Source organism: Patiria miniata, unplaced genomic scaffold (assembly GCF_015706575.1).
Source record: "Patiria miniata isolate m_02_andy unplaced genomic scaffold, ASM1570657v1 HiC_scaffold_3, whole genome shotgun sequence".
In the NCBI taxonomy this organism is placed as follows: domain Eukaryota; kingdom Metazoa; phylum Echinodermata; class Asteroidea; order Valvatida; family Asterinidae; genus Patiria; species Patiria miniata.
Genome location: NW_024037069.1, coordinates 32,559,221 through 32,586,793, shown reverse-complemented (window position 1 = coordinate 32,586,793; position 27,573 = coordinate 32,559,221). Strand labels below are relative to the sequence as shown.

At 40.4% G+C, this 27,573-nt stretch overlaps 2 protein-coding genes across 2 annotated transcripts; one reads left to right on the top strand and one right to left on the bottom strand.

The window, feature by feature from the left end:
- Positions 1-282: 282 nt before the first annotated feature.
- LOC119738012 (fizzy-related protein homolog) lies at positions 283-15,746 on the bottom strand. Its single transcript, XM_038212723.1, has 13 exons — positions 15,611-15,746; positions 11,855-12,343; positions 11,279-11,331; positions 9,739-9,857; positions 6,833-7,049; positions 5,942-6,125; positions 5,666-5,731; positions 5,409-5,511; positions 4,541-4,722; positions 3,403-3,636; positions 2,663-2,767; positions 2,015-2,107; positions 283-1,230 (listed from the first exon to the last, which is right to left on the bottom strand). Exons 2-13 carry the CDS (start codon positions 11,927-11,929, stop codon positions 1,189-1,191), a joined length of 1,473 nt encoding a protein of 490 aa, XP_038068651.1. The 5' UTR covers positions 11,930-12,343; positions 15,611-15,746; the 3' UTR covers positions 283-1,188.
- Positions 15,747-20,748: 5,002 nt separating this feature from the next.
- Positions 20,749-26,487, top strand: LOC119737609 (probable prolyl 4-hydroxylase 10). The gene is made up of 7 exons (XM_038212070.1): positions 20,749-21,104; positions 22,920-23,043; positions 23,324-23,397; positions 23,798-23,938; positions 24,040-24,154; positions 24,931-25,012; positions 25,442-26,487. Exons 1-7 carry the CDS (start codon positions 21,070-21,072, stop codon positions 25,579-25,581), a joined length of 711 nt encoding a protein of 236 aa, XP_038067998.1. The 5' UTR covers positions 20,749-21,069; the 3' UTR covers positions 25,582-26,487.
- Positions 26,488-27,573: the final 1,086 nt, after the last annotated feature.

The following is a 27,573-nucleotide window of genomic DNA, read 5'->3' as shown; positions in this document are numbered from 1 at the left end:
CACCATAAACAAACGCACCCAAGTGCGTTCACGCCGTCGATCGTGGACGTCCTATTGTCCCTCTTTTGTTTTAGGAAGACTCCCATATGTTTTGTACACGACCCCAATCGCAGACGTATGCTGGGAATCGTTGACGATATTGTTCTCTTTTGTTCTCTGGAATTTTTCCTCCACGGTTTGAATACATGAACACGCCCACACACACACAGAAGGAATACGTGATCGCAATATCTCCCTGCCTGGCTTGAAAACCAGGGGGATAAAAACAGTAAAACGCAATTGTCCTTCGTGGCTGTCCTTTCGTTTATTTCTTTGAAGGTTATTCGCTGTTTTATGTTACACGATGGATGACTAATTCATAATTTACATGCACTAATACTGAGTCATAAAACAGCGGCTGAACCTCGTGGACAGTTTCTTTCTTCTATACTTCATAATTTGATTTCAAAACAAAACAAATTAAAAACTTTGTTTAAAAATCGTAAGGAACAAAAGCATGATTTGTTTGTGGGTTCAAAGAAATGAATTCTCCAAAAGATCTCCTTTAAAATAAAAATTGTACTTGCATGTGTTTGGACAAAACAAACTTGTGTTTAACAAAGAGCTTTTCTTCTACCACACTGATTTGTCGGCCACAAGTAAAACAATACTGCAACGAGTAAAAACAATGATAAATTATGTTAAAATGATTGCAAACTTAAGCAGACAAATCAATACCGACGATTCATGTGATCTCTCCACATGTAAAAAAAAAATTCAACAAATTTAAAAAAATCATCGTTTAAAACAAGATTTGTTAATGACGCTGCACTGTCCTGAAAAACTGAACTCTTCCCAACGAATAAGGTTAGTAAGACATTTTCTTCCCACGTTTTATAAGGAAACAAAGTGGACCACGTTGAATTATTTTTAAAAAGGAGAGAAATACTCTGCCGTCACGTTACATATTCCATTGATGTTCTCATATGTATTAATTCTTTCCTCTATAATATTGAAGAATTTTTCTCCAGTACGACATCAACAATGCTGTTTCCAAATGATGCATTAGAGCTCAGTGAAGATTTTCTTCAATTCAGAATAGTAATGATTTACGTATGAGTTACTCTCCAATCTTACGCTGATAAGCTTCACAGAGATTTAGCAAGCTTGCCTTTTGATTGTACCTCTAGCTCCAACTGCCTGCTTCTTTCACCTGATGTGGTTGAACAGATTCAAGACCGACTTTGATTCCTGTAAAAAAAATATAAATAAATTTGACAACTCTCAAAAGGCTAATGACATGGAGCACGTGCAATCAAATTTGAACTGAATGTGTATTAGACTAAAGTGTTTTGATGTGAGAGAATTAGTGCTGAGATTGGGCACACGACAGAAGTGTCTTCTTCTATGGGCCTTTTCACACTAAACACATCTCGGGTTGACGCAGGGTGGAAAACATCCGCCGTTTTACACTTGCAAATGTTCAACCCCACGCCAACCCTGTGTCAACCCTGAGATTGATTTCGCCCCGGGTTGAACTCAACCCTGCTCCAGACCAGGGTTGAGATTTTCAACCCAGTTGAAACTCTCCCCAGGGTCAAAACAGTAGTAACCGAGCAAAATAAGCTCGGTTACACGAAACAAGTGTTAAACGACGCGGGGTTGAAATAAAAAACTTCAAAACTCAACCCAGGGCAGCGCTGGGTTCGCCTAGTGCCGAGTTCAACCTGGGTTGAGAGGCTCTAGTGTGAAAGGACCTTGAGGCGAAATAGATGGCATTTTTCGGCCACTTTTGAGAACCTCAGTTGGAAACCCAGTGTGTGCATACTGATTCTGCGAAAAAAAATGGGGGGTCTTTGCGCAAGTATCAGGTGCATAACGCAATCTGTCTGAATGTCCCTCCCAGTGGTCCCCAAAACTCTCCCTTTGTAGCCGTTGAGGGGGTACCTGTGCACTGTGTCTATAGCACTCACAGCAAACTTAAGTGAGAACCTTTTTTTTTAATCAGTGCCTAATGAAGCATTTGGCATCTTACCTTGGATGACCGTGACTTGCTGAAGACGTTCCAGAAACGAAGAGTTTCATCCCCGGCTCCGGTAACGATGGCCTCCCCGTCAGGTGACACAGCCTGACCAATGAAATTACAACATATTTTTCAAATCATGGACTCTACGAATTTTACATCAAATGTTGTCACTGACTCTGATCTCTAACTTTAGGGATCTAAAAAAAATAACTGGAGTGGGAAATTAAGCTGTTACTCCCAGAACATCTAATTAATTTCCAAGTGAAGTCATGTTAAGAATAAAAGACGATCCAGCACACCAAAAACTCTTAACAACAAATTCTGGTCCAACTGTTCTCATATCAAGAGGTGAACTCCATTTTACACTGAGTAAACTGAACAAACGCCACATGACAAATCAAAATTCAGTGGAAATCAAAAGTGAAATTTTCTAACACTTCTCCTAAGACAATGGGCCCTTCCTGCCCGTCAATCAAACACATTGACCAATCAGATCATAGATTTTCAGTCACGTGACCAGGGTAGCTCACTCAAACTTGGTCACAAGAACTGTGAGGCATGTTCACAAACCAAAGGTGGGCGGGGCTTATGATAAAATCCGGCATGGTCCATTCAGATAAGGGGTACGATACAGGGTTAAGAGGGTGATAATCTTACCAGATATAATACTCTGTATGTATGTCCTGTTAGTTTGGCTACCTCTACCAGCGATGGATACTTCCACACCAAGATTTGGTTCTGAGAGTAGCCATGGGTGCTAACCTGTAACCAAACAATTATACCAACAATATGAAATGTCACGTGGATAAATGTCAACACAAAAGTTTAAAGTTCAACTGAACAAAATCCACTCATTACAGTGATGTTGTTTTCTAGGTTTATGAGTATGAAGTTGAGCAATGTCTTTAAAACAATGCCTCTTTAAAGCATGATTCCTTCACTAAAATTTCTCTTTTCCATTCTGTGACATCACAAACTCAAATGGCAATAATTTTGCCGAAGAACATATCACAAATGCACTTTTTATTCCCCGAACAAGTTTTTTTAATCCCCCCTCCTTTCTTTTTTCACGTCACAAAGTTGAGTACGGACAAATTACAGATTTTTCAGTTTTTGGTTATGCATTTCTTAAAGTGATACACCTCTACAAACCTTCCCCCCAAAATTCACTTTTAGAGGCAAAATTGCTGTCGAGATTTGCAAATTTTATTTTAAGCACACACAGTTTTTTCCGGATCACAAATTTGCAAAAACCACTGAAAATTGGGCAAACAAAGTCAATTCACCATCGTTTTTTTGGTGTACCGCCATTTCAGGCACTGCCCAGAAGTTGCTATTTTTGGACAGAATGTCTCATGTTAAGTTTTGCAATCAAGACTTCCAATACAGGCACTTACCAACTCGTTGTCGTGTTTAGACCACGCCAGGTTGCAGACCTGGGACCCTGTGTCCACCGAATTGAGCGGCTGACCGGTCAGCGTGTTCCAGAATCGAATGCAGCGGTCAGCAGTACCTCCTCCGGACGCTAGCAGGCCGTGCTGGTGGGGTGACCACGCAATGGCTTTGACTGCCGCTAGATGGTCCGTGTACTGCTGGACTGGGCTGAGGCTGGAGTTGTTCCATACGAATAGCTACACGGATAAAATTACAGTCGACTCTAGTTATAACAAGGTCAATGGGACTAGCCAAATTACCTCTTTATAACAGGAATGTTGTTATAAAAGGACAGCGAAACAAAGAAACACAAAGAGAACCTGAGATTTTGGACCGCAGAATTTGCTCTTTATAAGCAGAACCTCTTTATAAAAGTGCTCTTTATAATGAGAGTCAACTGTACATGGATTTAAAAGTAATTGATGCTATTTGCACACATTCGAAAACCAAACTGCCACAATATGAAGTATCTGTCTTCATTGTCAGTATAAAATGATAGGATCAAGCATCCTGTGTAATCGTTGCGCCTAGTATGCTATTATTTTCAAGAAAAGAGAAATTACCATTATTTCTCGTGACAGTTTGGTCCGCAGCTTCATTGTGAGAAGAAAAAAACAAAATCTTCAAAAAGCTGCTCCAAAGGGAGGGCTTTCAATAGAAACTTGTTTTTTTTTGCGCTGAGAAAATGAAGGTGCACTTTCACAGATATTTCAACGTAGTTATCAACACAGTTATCAACACAGTTATTTCAAGTATCATATCTACTGAGCTGATATTTCGACTGGTTACTTTTTTTTTTAAACCTGCTTCAGATTTATTGATATTGTTGCTTCTTGATTCAGCAAATTACATTCTCTTTCTTGCAAAAGGTGTCCATTACCTTTAACCAAATTGGCACCCATTCTACATTTTATTACATTGAATTAATGTTGTATTACGTTGTATTACATTGTATTTAATTGTACTGCATTGTATTACATTGTATTAAATTACTTAATGACTCAATAAAACCACAGAGTGCTTGGGTAGATTCAGGCAGTACCGGGTGGTTTGAGCAGTGTCAGGACTAGGGATTATGGACCATGGTCCTCTCTTTCATACCTTGTTATCGTTACCACCTGACGCCAGATGCTGGTGGTCAGGTGACCATTTCAACCCGCAGACCTCCTGTCGGTGGCCAGCCAATCGTCTCTCGGGAGTGGTCGGGGTACGGACGTCTCTCTGGAGTATCATACGGTCCCTGCTACCTGACGACAGCATGTCCGCATTCCATGCCAGGGCACCTAAGCACAAACACAGCGAGATTAACCCTCCAAGACTTCTGCACTTCACAAGCCTTCCAGTTTGGCAAAACCATTTTTACCCATAGAGTTAGCACCCACACTTCAAATTCCTATGTAATCTTCAGTGGAGTATGGATAAATAACACTTCAAATTCCTGCACAATTCTTTTCTTTGGTTAAGCTCAGGGCAAGCAGGCAGATTCAGTCACGCTTCACTGCTCTCCACAGTGCTGTTTTGTGCAGTGACTTTCTGTGTGACACAGTTTAATAATACTTTAACACTTCATATCCCTTCACCTGAAACTGACCTGCAGGATTTTACAGGGTTTTACATATTACTCTGAATATTGACTTCCCACAAGGAGGGTTAAGGACAACAAATACATTCACATAGGTCACACTCCCAATGTTTTTAAATACATGTAGTGGAATGTGACGACCAGCGGTGTCACGATCACGCGCTAGCTGCACGCGTTCTTAAAGACAAGGCGCATGCACATTTTGCTATTCCTATTGGTGGAAGGAGCACGGAGTGCTGTGTAGTACCTGAGCATGACTCACGTGATCATTGCGCAACCGCAGAAAACGGCTGCTGCCGGATTTGTCTATACATACGCAGTGGGTGGAGCCTAAAGAATCAGTCTATTTATTCTGGCCCCTCTCATTGGACCACCTGCTGTACTGACCTACTCTTGCTGAATGACCCTTCAGAGTGTTGACCCGCTTCTGGGTAGACGAGTCCCAGACCTGTACCAGTCCTTTGTGCGTTCCTACAGCGACCAGATTACCCTGCATCAAACAGATAGAGCAATGGTAACTTAAGGTACAAAATATCCAGGTTAACACAAGAATCTAATACATTGAGAGACTGCTTTTTGTTTACAGGACACCTGAATGTGCCTCCAAAAAAATGTTTGTGATTTATCAAGGAATGTTTACTCACCCTTTCATTCCACGATACCGATGTGACAGTATCGCCATCAACTGATAAATCGCACAGCCTTGTCACCTGCAACAAATTAAACAAATTCAACAGTGAGTCCTCAGAACAAGTGATATTTCAATTGAGTGTTTAGTGTTTGAGAACTGTACAACATCTGTAAATGAAATATACTCTTTCATATTTTACTTACGACCAAATATAAGGCAATAGCGCAAATTTGTAATTAGTTCAAAGGCTGAAATGTACAAAAACCGTAACACAAGTCAGCTCCCTTACCTGGCTTGTGCAGGCACTCCATAGATAGACGCAGGTTCCTAGACCCACGCTGAGTATATTCGTCGATGACCAATCGACAAGGTTGAGATAGAAGTCATCCTGCAGCTCAGGAGCATCCAGTACTTTGAAGGGAATCTTGGAGATCTTGCGCATCGGCTTACGGGGCGATAGTAACAACTTTTGGCTGGGAGGAAAATAAATTTGAAAACTTTTGGTGAGAATGTGAATTTTGAAAAGGTGAATCATGTGACTGCATTGCTTAAAGCTATAGTCCATCATTTGTAATTAGTGCATTTTGTTCGTTTGAAGCAACAAAAGTGTTCAAAATCTAATGAAGGATACTGAACAACTTACTTTATAAAGTTTCAGCTCAGCTTCAGCTTTATATTCCGAGAAAAACAGCATTCTAAGATCTCAATTTCAAATCAAAAGTTACTGAATCATGTTTTGAATTGTTTTGAATTGCAGCTATACGCGACGTAGCGCACTGATCCGACGAATTATAACAACCGCGCGCGCGTGTGCGTCGTTCCAATACTTGTGCGCGCTGCGCTGAATAACAAAACGAACTACTAATTTAAATTTTCCTACTGTGCTTCTTAAGAATCACCCTTGGAAATGCCTTCTTTCGTTGATTACTTCAAAATGACAGCTTCCCAGAAAGAATAATTTCACAGGGAGTTTAGTTCCCTTACTATCTTTCAACCAAGTTTGTTTTTCAACAATAATTACGCCAGTTACTTTTCGGATGGCTGCAAATGATGGACTCTAGCTTTAATATAGCACTATGGATAAAATTTACAAGCTCACTCGGGTGGGACTCGAACCCACGACCTCCTGCTTACTAGCACAGACGTAACCAACTACTAACATCACATCCAACTTACAAACCTTTTGCTTCCGACCGGTGAGAGAGAGTAAGATGAGGAGTCTTCGCTCTTGGCCATGCTGGGTCTCTTGGCCTGGACGCTGTACTGGAACAGGTTGCGTTTAGCCTTCTGTGGACTGACCATGCGACGGTCCTCGCACTGCGGATCCTTGATCTTGTCGATGTTGGCTCCCAGAAGCTCGTTCTTGAGGAGGCAGTGGTAGGCCAGCATGTCTGTGGCTGTCGGTGAGACAGAGGGAGGTTGACTTACAAATTTTGTTTACCCTAAAATTCTCAAATCCTCGGAAATCCTCTTCACAAAATGGACGATTTTGCAGGGTTGAGGCTATTTGGCAAAAATGTGTGGCTGATTTTGGAGGATGCACTGTGTCCAGGTATTAGGCTGGATCTTGTGCTGTTTAATTTATGCCAAGTCATGCATAAATTCAAGCCTAGATTAAACTTAAAATCCTCCGCACTGCTCCAGGATGTCACTGGCTCTGCCTCAACACATTGACAGTGACTGCTGGAGAATTATGGAGGATTGAGGCAGTGGTCACCCCTCCAAGGACCACATTCAAGAAATAACGGAGGATTTGGGAGGATTGAGGCTGTATGCAATTTTAACATGGAGGCAGTTGGAGGATTTTGCAGGATTGAGGTTGCATCCTAACAATAATGCCTAGGGAATTAGGGTTAAACAGCTACACGTACAGAAAATATGCGTTCTGGTTCCCAGTAAGTGCTTCATGACCACTGGGACAAATGAAGTACAATTAAACACAGCTGTGCACGCGTTTGCATGTGTATGGCAAAGTATGCACAAACCCATGCATATGGGCAATTCCACACCAAAGTGGACATGACACCAAAAAATTCAAATACATGTGACTTAAACAAATTTGGCATCAAATGAAAGCTAAAAGTCTATATTTTCAAGATTTGAAGTCGGAATTTTATTTTTTATACATTTCAGTACCAAAAAATAGGATTATGTAATAATCCTGTTTTAATCCTAAAAATGTGATTAATAGTGATATGAAAGTATTCTACCAAAACACACACAAAAATATGTACTAATGCCATCAGTTTCTGTCATGAGAAAGTATTGGTCTTGAAAAACCGACTAAAACTTGTTTTTAACATTCTGCGTAATTTGCTTCGCTTCAGTGACTTCTAATATTTCAGCCTTCGAAAATGTCCTTCCATTACCGAAAATATACATATTTTTAATTTATTTTTAAAACTTGCAGTATGAATGCATTGAAAGTTATTGTGCAAAGCAAGTTTAGGTAGGCCTTCAATATGACATTATAACTGACACTGCTTTTCTTCTCGTTTTTTAATTACAATTAATTACATCACGTCCTTCCGTTACCAAATTGGTAACGGAAGGACGGTAACGGAAGGACAAATCGTAGTTTTATCAAATGTTACGATATTTGCGCTCATGTTTGAAAAATGAAAATCACTGCAAATACATGCATGTATAATGAGCATTGAAAGGACATTCATGTGACCCATCTTCACAAAAGCGGGATAAGCAGGGCAAGGTGTTTATTACAAAGGAAGGCACAGGCATGTACAACATGTACAATGTACATGTACATATATGCTGATGTACCAGTACTTGTACATGTATGGAGTTGTTGCAGAAAATCAAATCATAAAGTTGCTGCCATCAGCATTAATGGACAATAGAGAAAGATACGAATTCTGTGAAGCCATTACAGAAGCAAATTAAGTCAAAAATGAGATGGCAGAAAGTACCGGTACTTTGGGGCACTTTCATTCAATTTACATGTGTAAGACATGTGAGGTGCAATCTTTGACAAATTATGCCCAAATTAACAATTTCAGTTTGGATGTTTATAAATTAATTGTTACTACTCTAAATCATTGTAATTTGATTTCAAACATTGATTTTAGAGTTCAATTAAAAGCAACACCTAACTGAAGCCATCAGTACTACCGGTAGATGTTTTTACCTTAAATGTACATGTAGGCTGGTCGCCCCCCCCCCCCCCACCCTTTAGGTAAACCACTGAACCTACCGGTATTATTATTAAAAGTTGTTGGTGAACATGTAACCAATATACTCAAGAGTTGAAATACTGTGTATTTAAACTTTTAAGGATTGAGGTGATGGGTTTGAAGTCCATTTCTGTAGTTGTCTTGTGTTCGTGAATTATGTGTTTTGGGTTGTTTTCGTTTTTCTTTTGTTATCATTAATTAGCAGGCTTCTATCTTTATCTCAATAGTTTCTTGGGTATAATTATTTATGCCAGGTCTGCATATTGTTGATTTCACATTCAGTTACACATTTCAGCAATTTGTTTCACTTGTATAATTAGTGTAAATTCACATTTTGTTCATGCTGTAATTGAGGAAACCTTTTGTCCTTCCGTTACCGTCCTTCCGTTACCAAATCATAATCTGCTTAAAACGTTGTAATTATATTACCGAAACACTTAAAGTCAAATGAAAGGCGGTATAGTATAGATAAAGCTTCAGGGATTCCATTTCTTACCTTTAAAATATAATTGCCCCATAAAATTCACAGAGTTTACGCAAAACGCGAGTAAGTTGAAAAACCCTTGTCCGTTTTACCGTCCTTCCGTTACCGACCTCATTAATATTCATAATTCAAAAACGGGAGGCATTCTTTCCCCCTCAAAAGTGTGGAAAATGAAAGTAGCATTATAGCAATACAATTGTGACATTTGTTTGCTGTAACTATGAACAGTGTCTGTGATACACACATTTGAAATTTTGTTTAATGAGTGAAAACGTCCTTCCGTTACCGTGGAATTGCCCATATGTGTATGGTGACAACGCTCTCGTTGTAACTACATGTAAAGAGGGAGTAATCGTGCGTGGAGCCCATGCAGCCTCATTTCATTGAAGCCAGTCACGAATATCAACTCACTCTTGTTAGCGTCAGACTCGTCTTTTGCCCTGCGCGTAGCGGAGGGCGACTCCTCATTCTGCTCCTGTTTGGAGTTGAACCCGACGTACCAGTTGGTGCCTGCTCGGCTGGGTATGAACCTGCAAACGAGATAAGCACAGTCAGCGCAATACAGAGAAAATGCCTAGTTCACTGACTGAGGCCATGTCCGAAACAGGCCTCCAGAATTCTAGCTATGTCTATTGTCAGTATTTTCCCTCGTAATTGCAATGGACAAGGACCAAGCCAATAGCTCTAGACAACAGATTCTTATTACCAGAAAGAAGACTTCTCCAAATTAACTGGTAATGACTATGGCTATGGCCAGCATAAACACGCATGTCAATGGGTAGTGCATTGGGCTGCTTCAAGCTCATGTTTAATTACGAGCCGTAGCCAAGACATTTGCATGCAGTCGTACTCGCCTTCACACAGGCATCTAACAGCACGTTTGACACTACGTTGCTGACGTCTGACTAATTCTGATGATATGAAACAAAGCTGGTTTCATCGTAGCCTCATTAAAGGGAAAATACAACATTTGCAAACATCGAAAAATAAAACTACCAAGTTTTTACGAAATACCTTACTAGGATGTTGGTAAATGACAGTCTGAAGCATTCTGTAAAATTATGGCACCTGATGTGAAGTCATTTTCAAGAAAATGGTATTTTTGTATACATTTCCAACGGTGGTCGGCCGACCACCGTTGGAAAAACCTAACTATTTTTCAACTACTGCTTCATATTTACCATTTGTTTCAGTCCAAATTGTGTTTGCTATTGGTTACATGTTCATGAACGGGTGCAGGCCAGCTAGACTTGTTCCTTATACCTTACAATTTTCCGGCATCTATAAATTGATCCATTTCATTTTTAGTGGAGTCAGGGAACCAGACTACTTGAACATTTTGTTTTTCTTGGTTTTTCAAGCATTTTCGGACACAAAACTTCAAACATATCAGTGTAACAATATTTTGTTCTATTATACTACCCCTCAACTAGTTCATTTCTGAAAATTACAGCGAAAGCCAATGATGTACATTCCCTTTAATAGCTCAAATACTGGACTTCCTCCGTATAGTAAGCCACACAACCATGATACATTATGTGTGTGGAAAGGTCCGTTGCTGGGGTAGCAGATACAAAATCAAGATTGGAATGATTTAGTTACTTGACGATCACCCAGGTGGATACCGCTCTGCTTATAAGCAAAATACGTTGAATTCCGTACCCTCGGAGGTCTAGTTATCCTGAAATTTCAGGCAAAATTCATACAGTTTTCGGGCAGAAAAAAACACGGCGGCGTCCATATTCTTGTAATCTGTTTGAGGGCATGGGTCATGATACACGTGCCTTCCACTGGGCTTGCGTCCACTTTACTGTTATGAAATATGTCTGTGCATGGTAATGTACATAGGTTGGTAGCCTCAGCATACGTTGTTAGTTCTATTAAGGGGAAGGGGGGGGGGGGAAGGGGGGTAAGAGTTCAGCAGGTTCCCACTTGGCCGATATTTGCTTACCGGTCACTGAATCTGTCTTTATTGGGTGAAGCAGCCTGGCCAGGAGACAGGGGCTGTAACAATAAACAGCAAGAAAACAAAATTGGTTTTTGGTTCACATGTTCAAAGATAAGAAATGCTGTATTGTTATTTATTTTCCTTTTTTTTTCTCCAAATGTGAACTTTGCAACCCTAGGCAATGTTCATAACCATTCTGTCATACTTGACTATTACAAAGCGAAAAAGAGAAGCATGTTTCATTTTCTAATTTCTAACAACAGAATCGAATATCCCTGAACAACACACAATACTTAACATTTTGAACTCTAATCCCTTAAACCAACAAAACGTTTTCTTTACCAACAAGTAACTCATGTACTTTTTATGACTATCTTTGACACTTCTTACAGAAAAGTACTAACTTTTGTGATGTAGAAGTTACAACAGCGACATTTTTACCCCCCCCCCCCCCCCTGGCTTTGGGAGCCATGAGTCTTTACATTAGAAAACAAGATGTCCAATAATTTCAACAGTCAACAACTGCGACATGGTACATACATGTACCTACATGGTCAGTAGTCTGGTCCTACTTCTTACCATTAACGTTGGCGATCCGACTGATCCCTCGCCATTTTGTTGTCTTAACAGCCGTTTCTGATATTCCTGATCCATTTTGCTCAGCTTGAAGTGCTCTCAGGTGAATCAACCCAAAACAAACGCCACTTTGCTTCAAATCTTTGTGCTTATAAAGTCCGGTGACGAAAATGAGAGAACGCTGCTTCTAATAATCCTATTTCCATGTAGGAAAAATTATCCCAATGATCTTCTCTTAGATAACTTACGTGCCCTACACCATCTTGTTTTAAAGGTTCACACTACTTGAAACCTTTAAATTAGGATCAAGTTTAGAGCTTAAAATTCCACAAGGCCCGGTTCTGAACTAACGGTGTCTTGATTTTGCTTGATGATGGAGCAGGTTTGGGTAGAGATCCGTCTTCAATACACCTGCTTTGAGCTTGACGATATACTGACTGGAACGCTGTTCTGTGCCCCTCATCAGTCCAGCCAGGAATTCTTTTTTTGTATCTGGATAAAACAACAAAGAAGGTAGAGCTGAGATTCCTGTGACTTCGGTAAGCCAAATAGGCATACATGTAGTTTCACCGTCCACCACCATGCCATTGACAGTACCATTGGAAGCCCAGTACTCCAGTAGTTCATCTTTGACACGTTGAGTAGGTACATGTATCTTTATTAGACCGAGTCACTTGGATCTGGATCTGGAACTTGGACTCAACTGATAGCCATTTTGGAAAAAATTCCATACTCGGCCACCACTCAGAGCTCCTGCACAAAGTCTATGGGCCATGACAGAACATTTTAAAGTATTATCAAAGAATTTTTGCACTCCTTAAAGCTATAGTCCATCATTTGCAGCCATCTGAAAAAGTAACTGGCGTATTATTGTTGAAAAACATACTTGGTTGAAAGATAGTAAGTGGACTAAACTCCCTGTGAAATTAATCTTTCTGGCAAGCTATCATTTTGAAGTAATCAACGAAAGAACGCTTTTCCAACGGTGCGTCTTAAGACGCACTGTAGGAAAATTTAAATTGGTAGTTCGTTTTGTTATTCGGTGCAGCGCGCGCAAGCATTGGCACGACGCACAGGCGCGCGCGGTTGCTATAATTCGTCGGATCAGTGCGCGACATCGTGTATAGCTGCAATTCAAAACAATTCTAAACATGATTCAGCAACTTTTGATTTGAAATTGAGATCCTAGAATGCTGTTTTTCTCGGAATATACAGCTGAAGCTGAGCTGAAACTTCATCAGGTTAGTTGTTGAGTATCCTTCATTAGATTTTGAACACTTTTGTTGCTTCAAACGAACATAAATGCACAAATTACAAATGATGGACTACATCTTTAAACAGTGTTTCTTCATCAGATTTACAACTTTTGGTACTTTTCAGGTCATATATTTTTCAGCATTTGACCATGTCAAAATGTTACAAAAATAAGTTGGGTGAAACACCACAAATACTGATTTGCAAGAGTCATTTCAACAGTATTTGTACGATATTTCTTGCCACAACATCATATTTTTCAACACTCCAGGGTGTGCCCACGGAGAACTTCTAGAAATTTAGAAGGCACCTCTTGTTAGGTGACTTCTAATTCTGGCGATCGTGAAGTGTAGAGCCCCTGTTTTCTTTTGATCAAATTAGAGTCAAAAATGTTTTTTATTGCTCAAAAATCACCTTTACAATCAAAAGCAGACTTTTCTCAAATGACACCCGTTTTGCAATTTTGAACAGATTCTTGGGGTACGATTTTCCTGCGCGGTTTGTGCCTTGCGATTCAGCGCGCTGTGCGTGCTCTCGGTACTCCTAGAACTATGCTCCGCGTGCACAGAGCTCTGCGGAGCATCATACTGTAGTTCTAGGAGTATGCTCATGGTACATTGCGCGGTGATCACCATCTTTATTTTTCGGGTCGCGTGTTGTCGCTGCGCTGTCATCGTCATTTTACCCCCAAATTTCCCTCAAAAAATCAGAACCCTGCCCTCTATCTATGACATACCTGCATAGGAGTATGCTCCTGCGCGGTTTGTGCCTTGCGATTCAGCGCGCTGTGCGTGCTCTCGGTACTCCTAGAACTATGCTCCGCGTGCACAGAGCTCTGCGGAGCATCATACTGTAGTTCTAGGAGTATGCTCATGGTACATTGCGCGGTGATCACCATCTTTATTTTTCGGGTTGCGTGTTGTCGCCGCGCTGTCATCGTCATTTTACCCCCAAATTTCCCTCAAAAAATCAAAACCCTGCCCTCTATCTATGACATACCTGTTTATTGAGAATGTCACCAACTAGTTTGGTAGGTCCAATAATTTTAAAGTGGATTTTGTTCACTTATAGGCTAGCCCTGGTGGACTCCCTTTCCTCCCTACGTTAGTCGTATTGCAATGAAGACTTCGTCCAACCTGGGCTACCTTATAGGCCTACTATTACTAAGGAACCGGGCCCTACACTACATAGCCCCATAAATGTGGCCTATTTACTGGACTGCCTCCGTAAACATAGGCCACACATCCACATGTACAAAAATCGTGTCGACGGAGCCAAATTTTGATTTTCACATTTAGGCTTAGTTTGTAGGGTTTTTTTGCTTTAGAAGCATACTCACCCTCTTTACAGGCTAATCAGAAAGTGCTGCCTTTTTCAGATGTCTAATTTTTGTGAAATTTCATGTTGAAATTTTGATACGCAAACGTGTAAAAATGAATCTGGAAATTTCACGAAAAATATACATCTGAAAAAGGCAGCACTTTCTGATTAGCCTATAAAGAGGGTGAGTATGCTTCTAAAGCAAAAAAAACCTACAAACTAAGCCTAAATGTGAAAATCAAAATTTGGCTCCGTCGACACGATTTTTGTACATGTGGATGTGTGGCCTATGTTTACGGAGGCAGTCCAGTAAATAGGCCACATTTATGGGGCTATACACTACACGATCACCCTAATTGTAATTCTATGATGAAAACACACAGTTGAGAATTTATTTCATTATTTATCAATACGAAGTGGCTATCGTTACGGCACTCGTTGTTTAGCGCCCTCTACGATACTTTTTTGATACGCCCGCAGGTATATATTATAATTATTTGTTTCCCCACGTTTTAGCGAGCAGTGCGACAGCTCGGTCGATAGAGGGTAGGATTTTGCACCGGGAGGTTGTGGGTTCGCATCTCAGTTTTGCACTCGAATTCTTTTCCTTTTCTAACCTGAGGCTTTGGTAGTCCGAGTAACTTGGACCCAACTTATAGCCTTTTTTAACATTTGGACATGGTCTGGCTTACTATCGCCAGACCATGTCCAAATGTTAAAAAAGGCGATAAGTTGGGTCCAAGTTACTCGGACTAAGGCTTTGGAGGATTTTTTTTTAAAGGGAAATAGGCCTATAGTCCAAATTTCATTAGTCCGAGTAACTTGGACCTAACTTATCGCCTTTTTTAACATTTGGACATGGTCTGGCGACTACCTTTTTTAACATCTGGACATGGTCTGGCGACTATCGCCAGACCATGTCCAAATGTTAAAAAAGGCGATAAGTTAGGTCCAAGTTACTCGGACTAGAATTTCATAACGTTCAAATTCACTTTTTTCCTTCTAATTTTATATTTTCTTCTCATATTTTATAAAAGTTGCAGTCTACCGTAACGATAGAAAATGGGAAATGCGTTACGGCTGCCGTAACAATAGTAATAGCCACTGGCACTGCGTTCATTATCATGTTCTCAATTCCTTCCAGCAATTTTTCAAAAGTTTTAAAGAATAAAAGGCTTTACTTACAATCACAAAAAAATGCTTCACAATCTTTACATTTTCAAAGAATAAAATGAGTTCTGTGCTGTGTAGAGAAAAACGAACCTTCTTGCTTTCTTTTTCAAAACACAATTCGAATGCACAAATTTAATCGTTTCTTGTAGTCTGGTTCCGCGTCCATTATGTTATGCAAATGTCATTAAGATGATTCGATCACACGACCAGTGTCTAAATGCACCAAGCCTCCCACAGAGGGCGCTCTTTAAATTACTCAGTTGTTAAAAATCAATCATCGCCGTGGCATTCAATGTAAGTTCATGTGATGACTTTTACTTCGCAAAAAAATCAATTTGTACATCTCATAGCAAAACATTCCTCCATATTTCTTGGCAAAATATTTTTTACCACAATATATATATAATATTCTTTTGTTCAGAATAGCTGATGACTCCAAACTCGAAAATGATGTTTAAAAGATGATCTTTAAGTTGTTCAAACAATACAGTGGTTTTACTATCGTGGTCAGAAATTGCTTTTCTATAACTACATACGGTCTTCTCAACTAAATCCCCATTTACATTTAACTCCCCACATGTTCAACTCTAACACAAATACGCCCTACCCGATCTATGATTGGGTAAATCAGCTTATATATATATATACAACTTACAATAATTAGTCATGTAGTTTTATAATTTCGTTCATGAGATCATTCTAATTATTTATCATTTTGACATCCATCAACAACCGATATCTTCAACATTTGACATTGATTTCATTTTCCTTTGATCACTCAAACACATACTAGGCCTACTCAATTAAAAAAAACGGCCCCACATTGGCTTACAGGCATCCTCGAAATCTACGGGACTTGATTGTTCGAGCTGAAGTCCCATCCTTAGATGCATCCCCTCCCACCCAGCATGGTACTTTCAAGTGCAGTTCCAGATGTGTTGTCTGCCAGATTCATATCCAGGAGTCTGACTCCTTCTCTGGCCACTCTTCTGTCACTACCCACAGAACCATTGGTAACATCACTTGTAACACCTCTAATGTCATATATCTCATTTCTTGCAGGGTCTGTGGAGTGCAGTATGTAGGTGAGACTAAGAATACGCTCAAGAAGCGTTTCTATGCCCACCGGTCAACGGTCAACACCAAGAAACTAGACACCCCTGTTGGTCATCACTTCAACCTGCCTAACCACTCCATTTCTGATATGATTTTGCAGGGCATTGAATCTCTTGGCCATCGCAAGGACTCAGTTCGCCTCAGCAGAGAGAAAGTGTGGATGAATCGTCTTCGAACTATTCAACCACATGGTCTCAACATCCAACTTGGAAATGATTAATCCCTTTTTTTCCCCTTTTTTTTTTTTTTTTTTTTTTTCCTCCATTGTCTTCTGTTACAGATAATCCATCTGGTCTTCCTTGTTTGTGTTTTCCCATCTTCCCCCACCTTTCATCCCTTTCCACCTCCATACTGTCCCCCCCCCCCCATTATCCCTTCACTCTCACACTCTTTTGTCCGTTCCCACTCCCTGTGACCTTTGATCCTTCCCCTTTCTGGTCCCTCCCCTGTTCACACCAGACCCCTTGTGGTTTGCCATCTCCCTTTGTTTCTTTGTTCTCTCATCCACCCTCCCCTGCATCTTTCTACACCTTTCCCACTTAATCCTCCTTTTGTGTTTCTTCTTTCAGCCCTGCATGTTTGTGTGCACCCCCATGTTAATGTATGTACCTCTGTCATTTCTGTTTTAGCCTCTGAAGAAGAACTTGCTAAGTTCGCAACGTCAGGCCACATTAATTTTAAGAAGAAAAAAAAACAAGTTTAAACATGGATATCCAGTCATGAAACTCAATCTGATTTTTTTATGACATTATTTTGTCTCTTCCGGGTCTGTTAATGTTACGGCTGATGTAGCTAAAACTGTTATTCACTCCAGCTTCGGTTCTGAAATTCTTCCCTCTGTCACTTTTTGTCAGTATTTATGGTGATTCCGGGAAAATTCCCCCCCCCAAAAAAAATGAAGCTAATTTATTATTTTTTTAAGTGACGTCGCAATAAAGGTAGACACTGCGGGGTCCGCTCATAAGTCCGACGCCTCATAGGTCCGACGCCTCATTATATAGTCCGACAAATTAAACGCTTCGTTTTTCCGTTGTCGGACTTATGAGGCGTCGGACCTATGAGGCGTCGGACTTCTGATACGGCCCCGACACTGCACACACCACTATCTCTCCTCAAAATAATTTGGTTAAAGTGGTCACATTGCCTCAGATCGCACCACTGCCTCTAGAATCAAGCAATTTTTCACAAGAAAGTTCAGTGTTCTTTCAGCAAAACAAAAAAAAATCACATAGGGATGTCTGTGAATTGTTTTCGTTTTGCTGAAAGAACGCACACCTTTTTTGTGATCCGTCACGGTGGACAGAACTTTAAAACAGTGGTTGTGTTTAAAATTCCGTAACTTAAAAAGTACATGAGTGATTTGAATGATTCTTGTACTAAAAGAAAGCTTTTAAATTGGGCTTTCATGTCCTAGATTTTAAAAGATTATGAGCGACACGTATGATTACAACAAGTGGTTTTGTTGATGCATTGCTGACCATACCCGTCTTTCATCCCTATTTTTAGATGATGACGTGTTGTTATGACGCGGTGTACGCGAGTACGTGTACAGAATGCACGCTTACATGCATGCGAAGCTAAGAATAGAAGAAAGACGGTTGTATAAAAGCTGGGATTCCCGATATACGTGCTAGTCAAACGATTGGTCATTTGTTCCTCGATCACAATTTACCCAACAGCTTTTTCACAAAAAGATCGACGGACAGAAGTCATGTGGACAACAGTTAATTTTGCTCAAACTTGTTTGACATGTCAACTTCAACATTTTATCAATATCTTCAACATTTTATATTGATTTCAGTTAAAAAAAATAATATCTAGTTTATACATGGATATGCAGTCATGAAACTCAATCTGATTTTTTTATGACATTATTTTGTCTCTGGCGGGTCTGTTTATGTTACGGCTGATGTAGCTACAACTGTTATTCACTCCAGCTTCGGCTCTGTAATTCTTCCCTCGGTCACTTTTTGTTGTTCCGTCGGTCAGTATTGATCGTGAATCCGGGGAAATGGGAGGATCCGGGGGGGGGGGGACGGCGGCCAGGCCCCCTCTCCAAAAAACCAACAACACCCAATTGGTTTTTTTTAAGTGACGTCGCAATAAAAGTAGACACTGTGCACACCACCATCTTTCCATCAAAATAATTTGGTTAATGTAGTCAGAAATTGCCTGAGATCGCACCACAGACTCGAATCGAAAATTTTCCCGGGCGCTCGGGCCCGATCCCCTCGCCGTATTTTTTTGGACCCACTTTATTTTCTTTTGCCCCGCCCCCCCCCCCCCTCTTGACCCGCCCTTGTGGGAAATGGGTCATTAATTCTCATACGGAGGAGGTGCAATGGGCAAATGACACTCCCAATCCCCAGATACGTCCTGAAAGTCTTCCAGATGCCATGTTCCAGTCGCCTTCAGCACCGAATTGACGAGGTATCCAGTCCCCCTATACAACACCCCGTGTCTGCTGTACCGCTTCACGAAGCCTATCTCCCAAAGACCGCAGGACCACCGCAGCTCGCCGTTGTGTAGCACGAATTCGCCCGCGGAGTCTTTGCCGTGCCCGGTGATTCCATCACCCGGTGTCATGGAGACATGAAGGTCCATATTGTACCTCCTCTGCCCCACTGGCATCCGTGGGTCTTCGAACCACGCATAATAATCCTGCTTGCCTGCTTGAACGGGTGCCATGACGGTCAGTGGAGTATCCTAACGCTACAAAATCAAAAAACACCGGGAAATAAATCACGGTACGGGCACATTTTGAGCCTGGCTTACGATGGAGGAATTTAAAAAGTATCATAAATTTCGATCATATCTCCCCTAGTCATGGCCATTACATGTTTAATAATAAATTAAGCGTATATTTTAAACCATATACTACATTATAGACCCACCTTCCTTGGATGCAACCTTTCGTCACACTTTGTAAAAGATGACGTTTTTACCGACTTGTTGTCATAATCATCGCGAGAATGTCTGCCTCAATATTGCGGAAGATCGGACTCACATATGCATGTACTATAGCTTCACAGCATGCATTGCATTGTATGGTGTTTTCAAACGGATACGGACATGTAGAAATTATTGTCACCCCTATGCCGCCTCCCTAGCCGGTGTCATATGAAAATCAGACTCCTATTTGGACCTTTTTTACCCCATTATTCGTTAAACCCTGTCACGTGACCAGTCTTCTCCCTAGGCTAGGCACGCGCATAATTACCAGCACTGTACGTAGTCCGTATTTTTATGAAGTCATAAATTCACGCTACACCTGCCCTGTAAACCGTAGCACTGTGTGCATAATGCTTTGACATTGACCGTCAACGTAAGTATGGCGAGTGAATGAAACATGCTGTTGTACATGTTTGCTTTTAAAGTTCAGATAATTATAAATCCGTTCGTGATTTGCGAGAAAAAAATGCGCAAACGAATGAAATGAAACTGCGCCGAATTTACAAACCAAACTACTTATCGACTAGTTGGCAATGAAACTCGAGGGCCCAGTGCTACGTACGGTGCTCAACTTCAGAGCATTGGAAAAACGGCCATTGCCTCAGTATGGCTTAATTAGCACTGAGCCTCGATCGGTTTCAATGCTAATTTGAAATCCAGTAGCGGATCCACTGGGCGGGAGGGGATTTGGAGCCGGGGTCGCAAGCCCCCCCCCCCAGCTGTTGGTGACTCATGTTATGATACTAGTAAAATGGGGCCTAAATAGTAAATGTAAAGCTAAAGTTTTATTTTTTTTCTGAAATTACCTTAGAATCCTGGAGCTTATCGTAGTTCAACATTTTCCTGGGAAAAGACTCTGTGCACCCCTAATCTGACTTCGGCACGCCTTGACTTTTCACTCCCGGATTACATAACAAAATACTTCGATCAGTGTTGTGTGTCAACTTGAGATTATGGGCGCCACCTAATTCAAACAATTTTGTTTTGTTGATGCATTGCCGGCCATACCCGTCTTTCATCCCTATTTTTAGATGATGACGTGTTGTTATGTTGACACGGTGTACGTGTGCACGGGTACGTGTACACAATGGCATGTACGTTTGTCATGCATGCGGAAGCTCATAAGAAATACACATACAAGAGGAAAGACAGTTCTATAAAAGCTGGAATTCCCGATACGTGCTACACCTTTTCGTTTGGTCATTTTGTTCCTCGCAATTTATCCAACAGTTGTGCGTATTTTTTTTACAAGAAGATCGACAGAAGTGGATAGTAATTTTAATTACTCAACCTTGTTGTTTTACATGTGACACTGACAGCACACATAATATTGTCTAGCGTCCGATATAATTGTGAGCCACGGTCGACTTGACGTAAAGGCTGAGGAGAAACATCCAGCAAGCATGGCAAGCGACATGGAAACTGTCGATTTAACACGGTAAGCCTTTCTGATTCGTTGAACCATCGTTGTAATTAGTGTCCAAAATTAAATTTATTTAATAAAATAATACAAGACACAAGTACAATTAAGGCTTCCATTTTCAAAGCTGCGGATGGCGACAAAAAAAATTACAACACGTCCGCAGTTTCTTAAAGCGATCGAGTAATACTTGAATATAATTATGTTAATGATGATGGTGATTAATAATTTGAACAGTTCATTGATGATTGCTCTATACGCTTTTTAATGTACAGTTAAATGTTCACTATAGTTTGGGATCTTTTTTTTTTTTAACTTTGAGAAAACCGGCTGTCGTTTCAGAGCACTGCGTACAGTGTGAGCAGCGTCCTTCTTTTTTTTTTTTAAGATAGCTAGGCCTATAGTATTTTAGTTCAGATCGTTAGTCTTCATCAACTGTTTCTGTTCTTGATTATTGAAACGATGATCTGTTAAACAAAATGTTACGTGCAGTAGTATTGTGCATCGGGTTAGACTAAATAGGCCGACCAGGGCCGACCCGACAAACATTCAAGCAAAAAAAAAAAAAAAACGACCCAAACCCGAACGCGATTTCGGGTCGGTTTCGGTTTGGGGTCGCGAGTTTGCGCAACATTAACCTGCACTAGTAAAAAGAAGGAACATGGAATTTTCTGAAGACAATTTCTGAATATTATATTATACTGAGATCTAGATTTCAGACGATCTGTAAAGAGCACAGTATAGTCGAGTACTATTTAATATCATTATGCATTCCCCTAAACCTGAAAGTTGTTTTAATAATGACCTTCAGACGTAACAGCGACACGACACACCTTCATGATTTACATTATTGCTGATGGGACATCCCCGCCCATTACCCCATCAATATAAAACACACGTGTGGACGGTGAGGTCATCACGTCTCGTAACACGGCTCAGAGGATGTCTACGTTGAATTTTACTTGAAAGGACATAACTCACATCCGACATTGGTCAATATCTATTATTTTTTTGGCCTACATGAAATACATTGTATAGTATCTGTGTTGCGGGAAGAGCCCACGCCAATTGCTGACGTGTAGGGTACGGTGGTCATCTCGATATAGCTTTCAAAAACCACTTTGAAAATATCCAATCAGTTTGGACATTATACTTCATGAGTTTCTGAACAAACGAGCACATTTTTGGCGAGCAACAATATTTAATTACAATTATTTTTTTCGGTGTGGTGGTGGGGGGGGGGGGGGGGGGAGGGGGGGGGGGGGGGGCTAGACAGACGATATATCCGACTGGCGCGATTAAGCAAACAGCGGGCGCAATAAATTCCCGATTGATGAGGGTTCACAACATTTATACGCGAGCTCATTTGCATCAAATGTGCCCCCACAACTTTTTTGGAAAAAAGAGACCGTCTGGTTTAAAAAGCCGGGAATTGTGAAAATATAGCCGGGGATCTACTCCCTGGTTTTGGGCTATTATCTGAGGGCAGACTTGATAATTACGGTCAAAAAAGGGGTCATATTTTGCCCGAGACAATGTAGGGATGCCATTATCAATTTGGTTGCACGCATGCGGCTTGGCCAATATTTCCTTGCTCGATACCGTAGTTTGCCAGAGTGAAAAAGGTAAATAAGGGAACTCAAGGAAATATAAAAAGAAAAAAACAGAAAGAGAACGTACAATCACTAACAATGAGTGAAAAACGAAGTTTATTTCATTTTCCATTGCGATAACATCCAACTTCTTTTCACTCTGAATTGTTTCTAGTTTGCTTCATATAATTTCGCTTTGCTTAGGCCCCCTATACTCATATTTTTCTTCTTCATTGCGCAGAACTTTGAAGGTGCTATCGAAGAATTCAAAGCGGCCACGACCCGTAAAGACAAACATTATACCCCCGGGAGCAAAAGAAGGAGAGAAGACTGCGTTCTTTCTTGACAATGTCTTCACGAAAGAGGTGAACATCAATCACAGTCTTACATAATCCGTCTTCGTTATAATTTTTAGCCCTTTTGATATCATTACATGTATAAAGCGTTTAGTCAAGGGAATGTTCAAACAGTTATGTGTAAATGTCGAAATGAATCAACAAAGTAAATTATCTCCATGTAGTAAAGTTCGCTTCGGCGTTCAGCAAAAATAATCGGCCCTGTAATAATGTCCAGCCTATACCCACGAACTTGAAAGTTGTCTCATCTTACGTTCTAACTTAATTTTCATTATTTGCCATCTTAAAGGAATGTAAGGAACTCATTCGACGTTCTGAGGAGAAGGGGTATGAGCAAGCCTTGGTCAACATTGGTGGTGGGAGGTAATTTGCAATGTTTCGCAATATAGTTTCACACTACTCTAAAAATACTCTTCAAGTTGCAAAAAAAACACCTGTGTTTCCAACATATTTTTCCAAAATACATTAAATGGTTGCCAGTTGACCTTTTGGAATTACTTTATTAGGCGGATGTTTACATTTGGACTAACTTGTGCCAAGGCATTGAGTGTTTTGAAAGTTTCGCATAGTAGTTTTATCTGTTATGTTAAGAAAGGATCCCATTGTTTTTCTTCAAAGTTGCGTTTTATATGATCGATTCCATCCCTTTCTCTTTGAGTATTTTGGCACCCGTTAACGCGATCCAATGATCTGATCTCACAAGACACAGTAATGCTAAATTATAGTCTTATAAACAGCCGCTATATTTGTTGTAATTATTTAGACAGAAGCTGATGCTCTCGGCTCGCAACAACCAGCGCTGTTTGATCGACTCAACTGAGCTGGTCGACGCCTTCTGGGAGAGACTAGCCGAGTTCATTCCGCAGCCGTTTTACGGATACAAAGCCCTAGGACTGAACGAAAGGTGAGCATCATGTGTGTTTTCATGGGAACAACTGGTTATAATCTCGAAATATTCCACGTCTTTCAATTTGGTGATTTTTCATCTGTTTCTTTCCTTTTTAGACTGCGATTTCTGCGATACGATCCGGGTGAATACTTCAAGCCGCACTTCGATGGAAGCTATGAGCGCAAAAATGGAGAACACTCCATGGTCACTGTGCAGATTTATCTGAACGAGGTATTGCTTTGTTTTGGGCTGTTTGTTCGTTTATCGGTGGAGATTTAAATTTTACCTACTAGATAGCAGCTTAACATATCATCACGTAGTCTGTTAGTTATAACGTTGATATTGTCTATTGCGTGCTCCTACATAATGTTGACCGATTTCAACCAAATTTGTCAAAAGTATCAGTAGCCCGGCCCCAACATGTCACATGACTAAAATGGGGTCTAAGGTCATCATGGGGTCACTGCAGTCAAAAACCCGATTTTGTTTTTAAAAATAAAAACAATACCTTTCCAGAAAGTGTGTAGTTACATCACTGAAAATGCTTGATGAATTACGTTTGGTGGAAAAATTGTCCAAATTGTCAGTTGTCACAAGTATGGAAATGTTTCCAAAGTGGCCGCCAGTAAAAATTCCTGAAGTGCACCGGATAATAATGGCTCCCAGCTTCTTTGCGCCTTGAAGTACCACACGGTTGAGAGGCCAATTGACAAAAACAATGAATTGCATTTTATCAGAAAAAAAGTCTGGCAAAGATCCGGTATAACACCATTAGGATCAATCTCCGATTAGAAGGATTTGTAACGTTGAGTTGAAATGGCGGGCTCGAGTCGAGGTTTCGATGCAAGACTCGAGTCTCAAAATTCAGTGACCTGTTAAAACACTGCAACAGCTCTCTCAATCGAATTACCTTAATCAAGTCAATTAACGTTTCGTCAATTTTCCATATCTGAAGAATCACTTTAACAGTGCTTAAGATAATGAATTTGTATTTTTTTTGCCTTCAGGGATTTAAAGGAGGAAGCACAACATTTCTGCCTTATTTCAACAGTGATGATGACCCGCCAGTGGAATGTGTTCCTAAAATTGGTGAGATTAGCTTATAGCACATTTCTTTTTTTCTTTTTTTTTGAACATTGAATTTCTTTCTGGCGATGAAAACATTATTTTTTTTATCAATAACATTAACACACCAAGATTAAAATGTTAAATGATTTGATTCGTAAGTTGGCTTGATATTATAACAATTAGTTTCTCCCCTACAGTGGACAAACTTGACGAATTTTTCTACTCCGTGTATTTTTAATTTTTGTTTGGTTGCTGTTTATGATTTTCTAAGTTAGAAAGATGAGGTTTTGTGTCAAGTTAAATTGTGCTAAGGTGCATTTCACTCAGATGCTTCAGTAGCATAGGTTTCACGAAACATTGTATTTTCACTGTCTTTTTTTAAAGTTTCAAATTTTTGATCACCAATTGTCATAATTTTTGCAAACTTTTTTCTTCATTTTTCCTAATCAGGACGGGTTCTGATCTTCGAACATCGGTTGTATCACGAAGGTTCCATGCTGAAAGATGGCCGAAAGTACGCCATAAGGACGGACGTCATGTATAGCAGTGAGAAACAGGATGACGTCGAACACGAAGATCCATATTGCTAAATTGGATCCATTATGCAACATCAGAAGTATAATGAATTAATAAATAGATAATTGTGTAAATAATAAAACAATACACATAGTAGGGCCTACATGTTTATTTGTGTATTAGTTTTTATAAATAATGTAATGAATTATATTAATCTATTTTTTATATATTTTATATTTTGGCCGCTTTGCTTCCTCAGTTTAGAGTTGCTTTGTTTGATGTATGATTATTAAGTTACATTTCGTAATATTTTACAGCTGTCAATTCCAGTGTATCTTTTTCTTTGATTCATTTCGATTTCCATTTTCTGGAAAACTTGTTCTTTTGAAAATTTAGTCGTTCATATTTATTACGGTTAGAGTTCGTGGTTTTGGGGGCCCAAACATGATGCGACAAACTAAAAGTTGAAAGTCGACCCAATGGTACTAATTTGTATCACGCAGCTGCCTAACTAGAGTTAAGCTGCTAAGGGGAACCTGGGGATGCACCAAATTTTAGGGGGGGGGGGCACTGAGGGCAACGTATATTGTTTGTGTGCAATGCAGGAATTTAAATGGGGGGGGGGGGGGACCCGGGGGTACCTTCCCCCACGTCACTTGACCCATGTAACTATGGGGCTGACTTTTATGACATTAATGCTCTGTGTACATATTTCATAGAAGCAAACTTCTTGAGAATCTAATCAAGGCTTCAGGCAAAAACAATTGCGATTTGCATGCGGGTTTATTCTGTCATGCAGGTTTATGTAAATGTTGGACGCCATAGCAACCATTGTTTACTGTTGCGTGTGATCGTTATGATTACAAACAACATGCTTCCCAATCTTCATTTCAAGACACACAACTGAGGAGTAAATTAGCTGGTTTATATGCACTGTTTTTATTTTCGAATTAAATACCGTTAAATTTCGAATAAACGTTTCTTGTAGTCTGGTTCCGCGTTCATTATGTATTGCAAATACCGTTAGGCCTGCAGTGTGACTCGGTGACAAGACCAGTATTGAAACTAGACTGATTCCCTGTCCCTCCATTGTCCTCCGGAATTCGAATGTATAGGGGTCCACTGTACTAATTCAAGCCCCATTGAAAACAGTGTAAAATCAACAAAGTTCAGGGCCAAGTAACATGCAAGCCAACATCACTGGGGTTTCTGAAACAAAAATTAAATTATTGTCTTGTCTTTCATCTTTTCATTTCTTTTCAATTTTACGTACATTAGCCAATTACATTTTTAAATATTCACACCCAAATAAAATCACCTCCCGAAAAGTGATAGTTCCCAAGCCTGAATGTAGCCATTTGAAGAGTGGCACCCTTCCACTTTCACAGGCAAATAGGACCCATTTTTTCATCCGTGATTTTATCAAGCCTGCCCTCAGATGGAAGCCCCAAAACCAAGGAGTTGATCCTTGGGTATATTTAAACAATTCCACCGTTTAGCCATTTGAAGAGTGGCACCCTTCCACTTTCACAGGCAAATAGGACCCTTTTTTTCATCCGTGATTTTATCAAGCCTGCCCTCAGATGGAAGCCCCAAAACCAAGGAGTTGATCCTTGGGTATATTTAAACAATTCCACCGTTTTTAAAGCCAAACGGTCTCCGTTTTCAAAAGAAATTGAATTAGTTCAGTGCACCCATAGGGACGGGTCGCTAGTAATAAATCCCGAATACATGATCCTCCTATCTATACTACAATCACTCTATACTACAATCACGAAAATGATTGGGGGGCGCTGCCATTTTCCCGACCGGTCTCCCGTCCCCATCGCGCCCGTTGGCTGCGGGGATGCGGAACGGGGCCCGGCTATTTCCACCCCATTTCCCATAATTCCCTTCCCCATTGAGCCGGCCGCGCCGGCCATCTTGCGTACGGGCCGGATTATTGACGTGCCACGTCGTACCCGTATACGTTCGTTATGAGCATGGGCTGGATAATTGACGTGCCACGTATTGAGCATGCAGCGCACGTTCGTTATGACACGTATGAGCATGCAGCGTACGCGTAC

What these genes read in the sequence shown, in the direction of transcription:
- LOC119737609 (XM_038212070.1), top strand. Translation starts at nt 21,070, where the DNA reads ATGGCAAGCGACATGGAAACTGTCGATTTAACACG. An exon ending in GCCCTAGGACTGAACGAAAG is followed by an intron (nt 23,939 to 24,039) that starts GTGAGCATCATG and finishes TTTCCTTTTTAG; the next exon opens with ACTGCGATTTCTGCGATACG. An exon ending in TGCAGATTTATCTGAACGAG is followed by an intron (nt 24,155 to 24,930) that starts GTATTGCTTTGT and finishes TTTTGCCTTCAG; the next exon opens with GGATTTAAAGGAGGAAGCAC.
- LOC119738012 (XM_038212723.1), bottom strand. Translation starts at nt 11,929, where the DNA reads ATGGATCAGGAATATCAGAAACGGCTGTTAAGACAACAAAATGGCGAG. An exon ending in TCACCGGTCGGAAGCAAAAG is followed by an intron (nt 6,126 to 6,832) that starts GTTTGTAAGTTG and finishes TTTTCCTCCCAG; the next exon opens with CCAAAAGTTGTTACTATCGC. An exon ending in CATACAGAGTATTATATCTG is followed by an intron (nt 2,108 to 2,662) that starts GTAAGATTATCA and finishes TTCATTGGTCAG; the next exon opens with GCTGTGTCACCTGACGGGGA.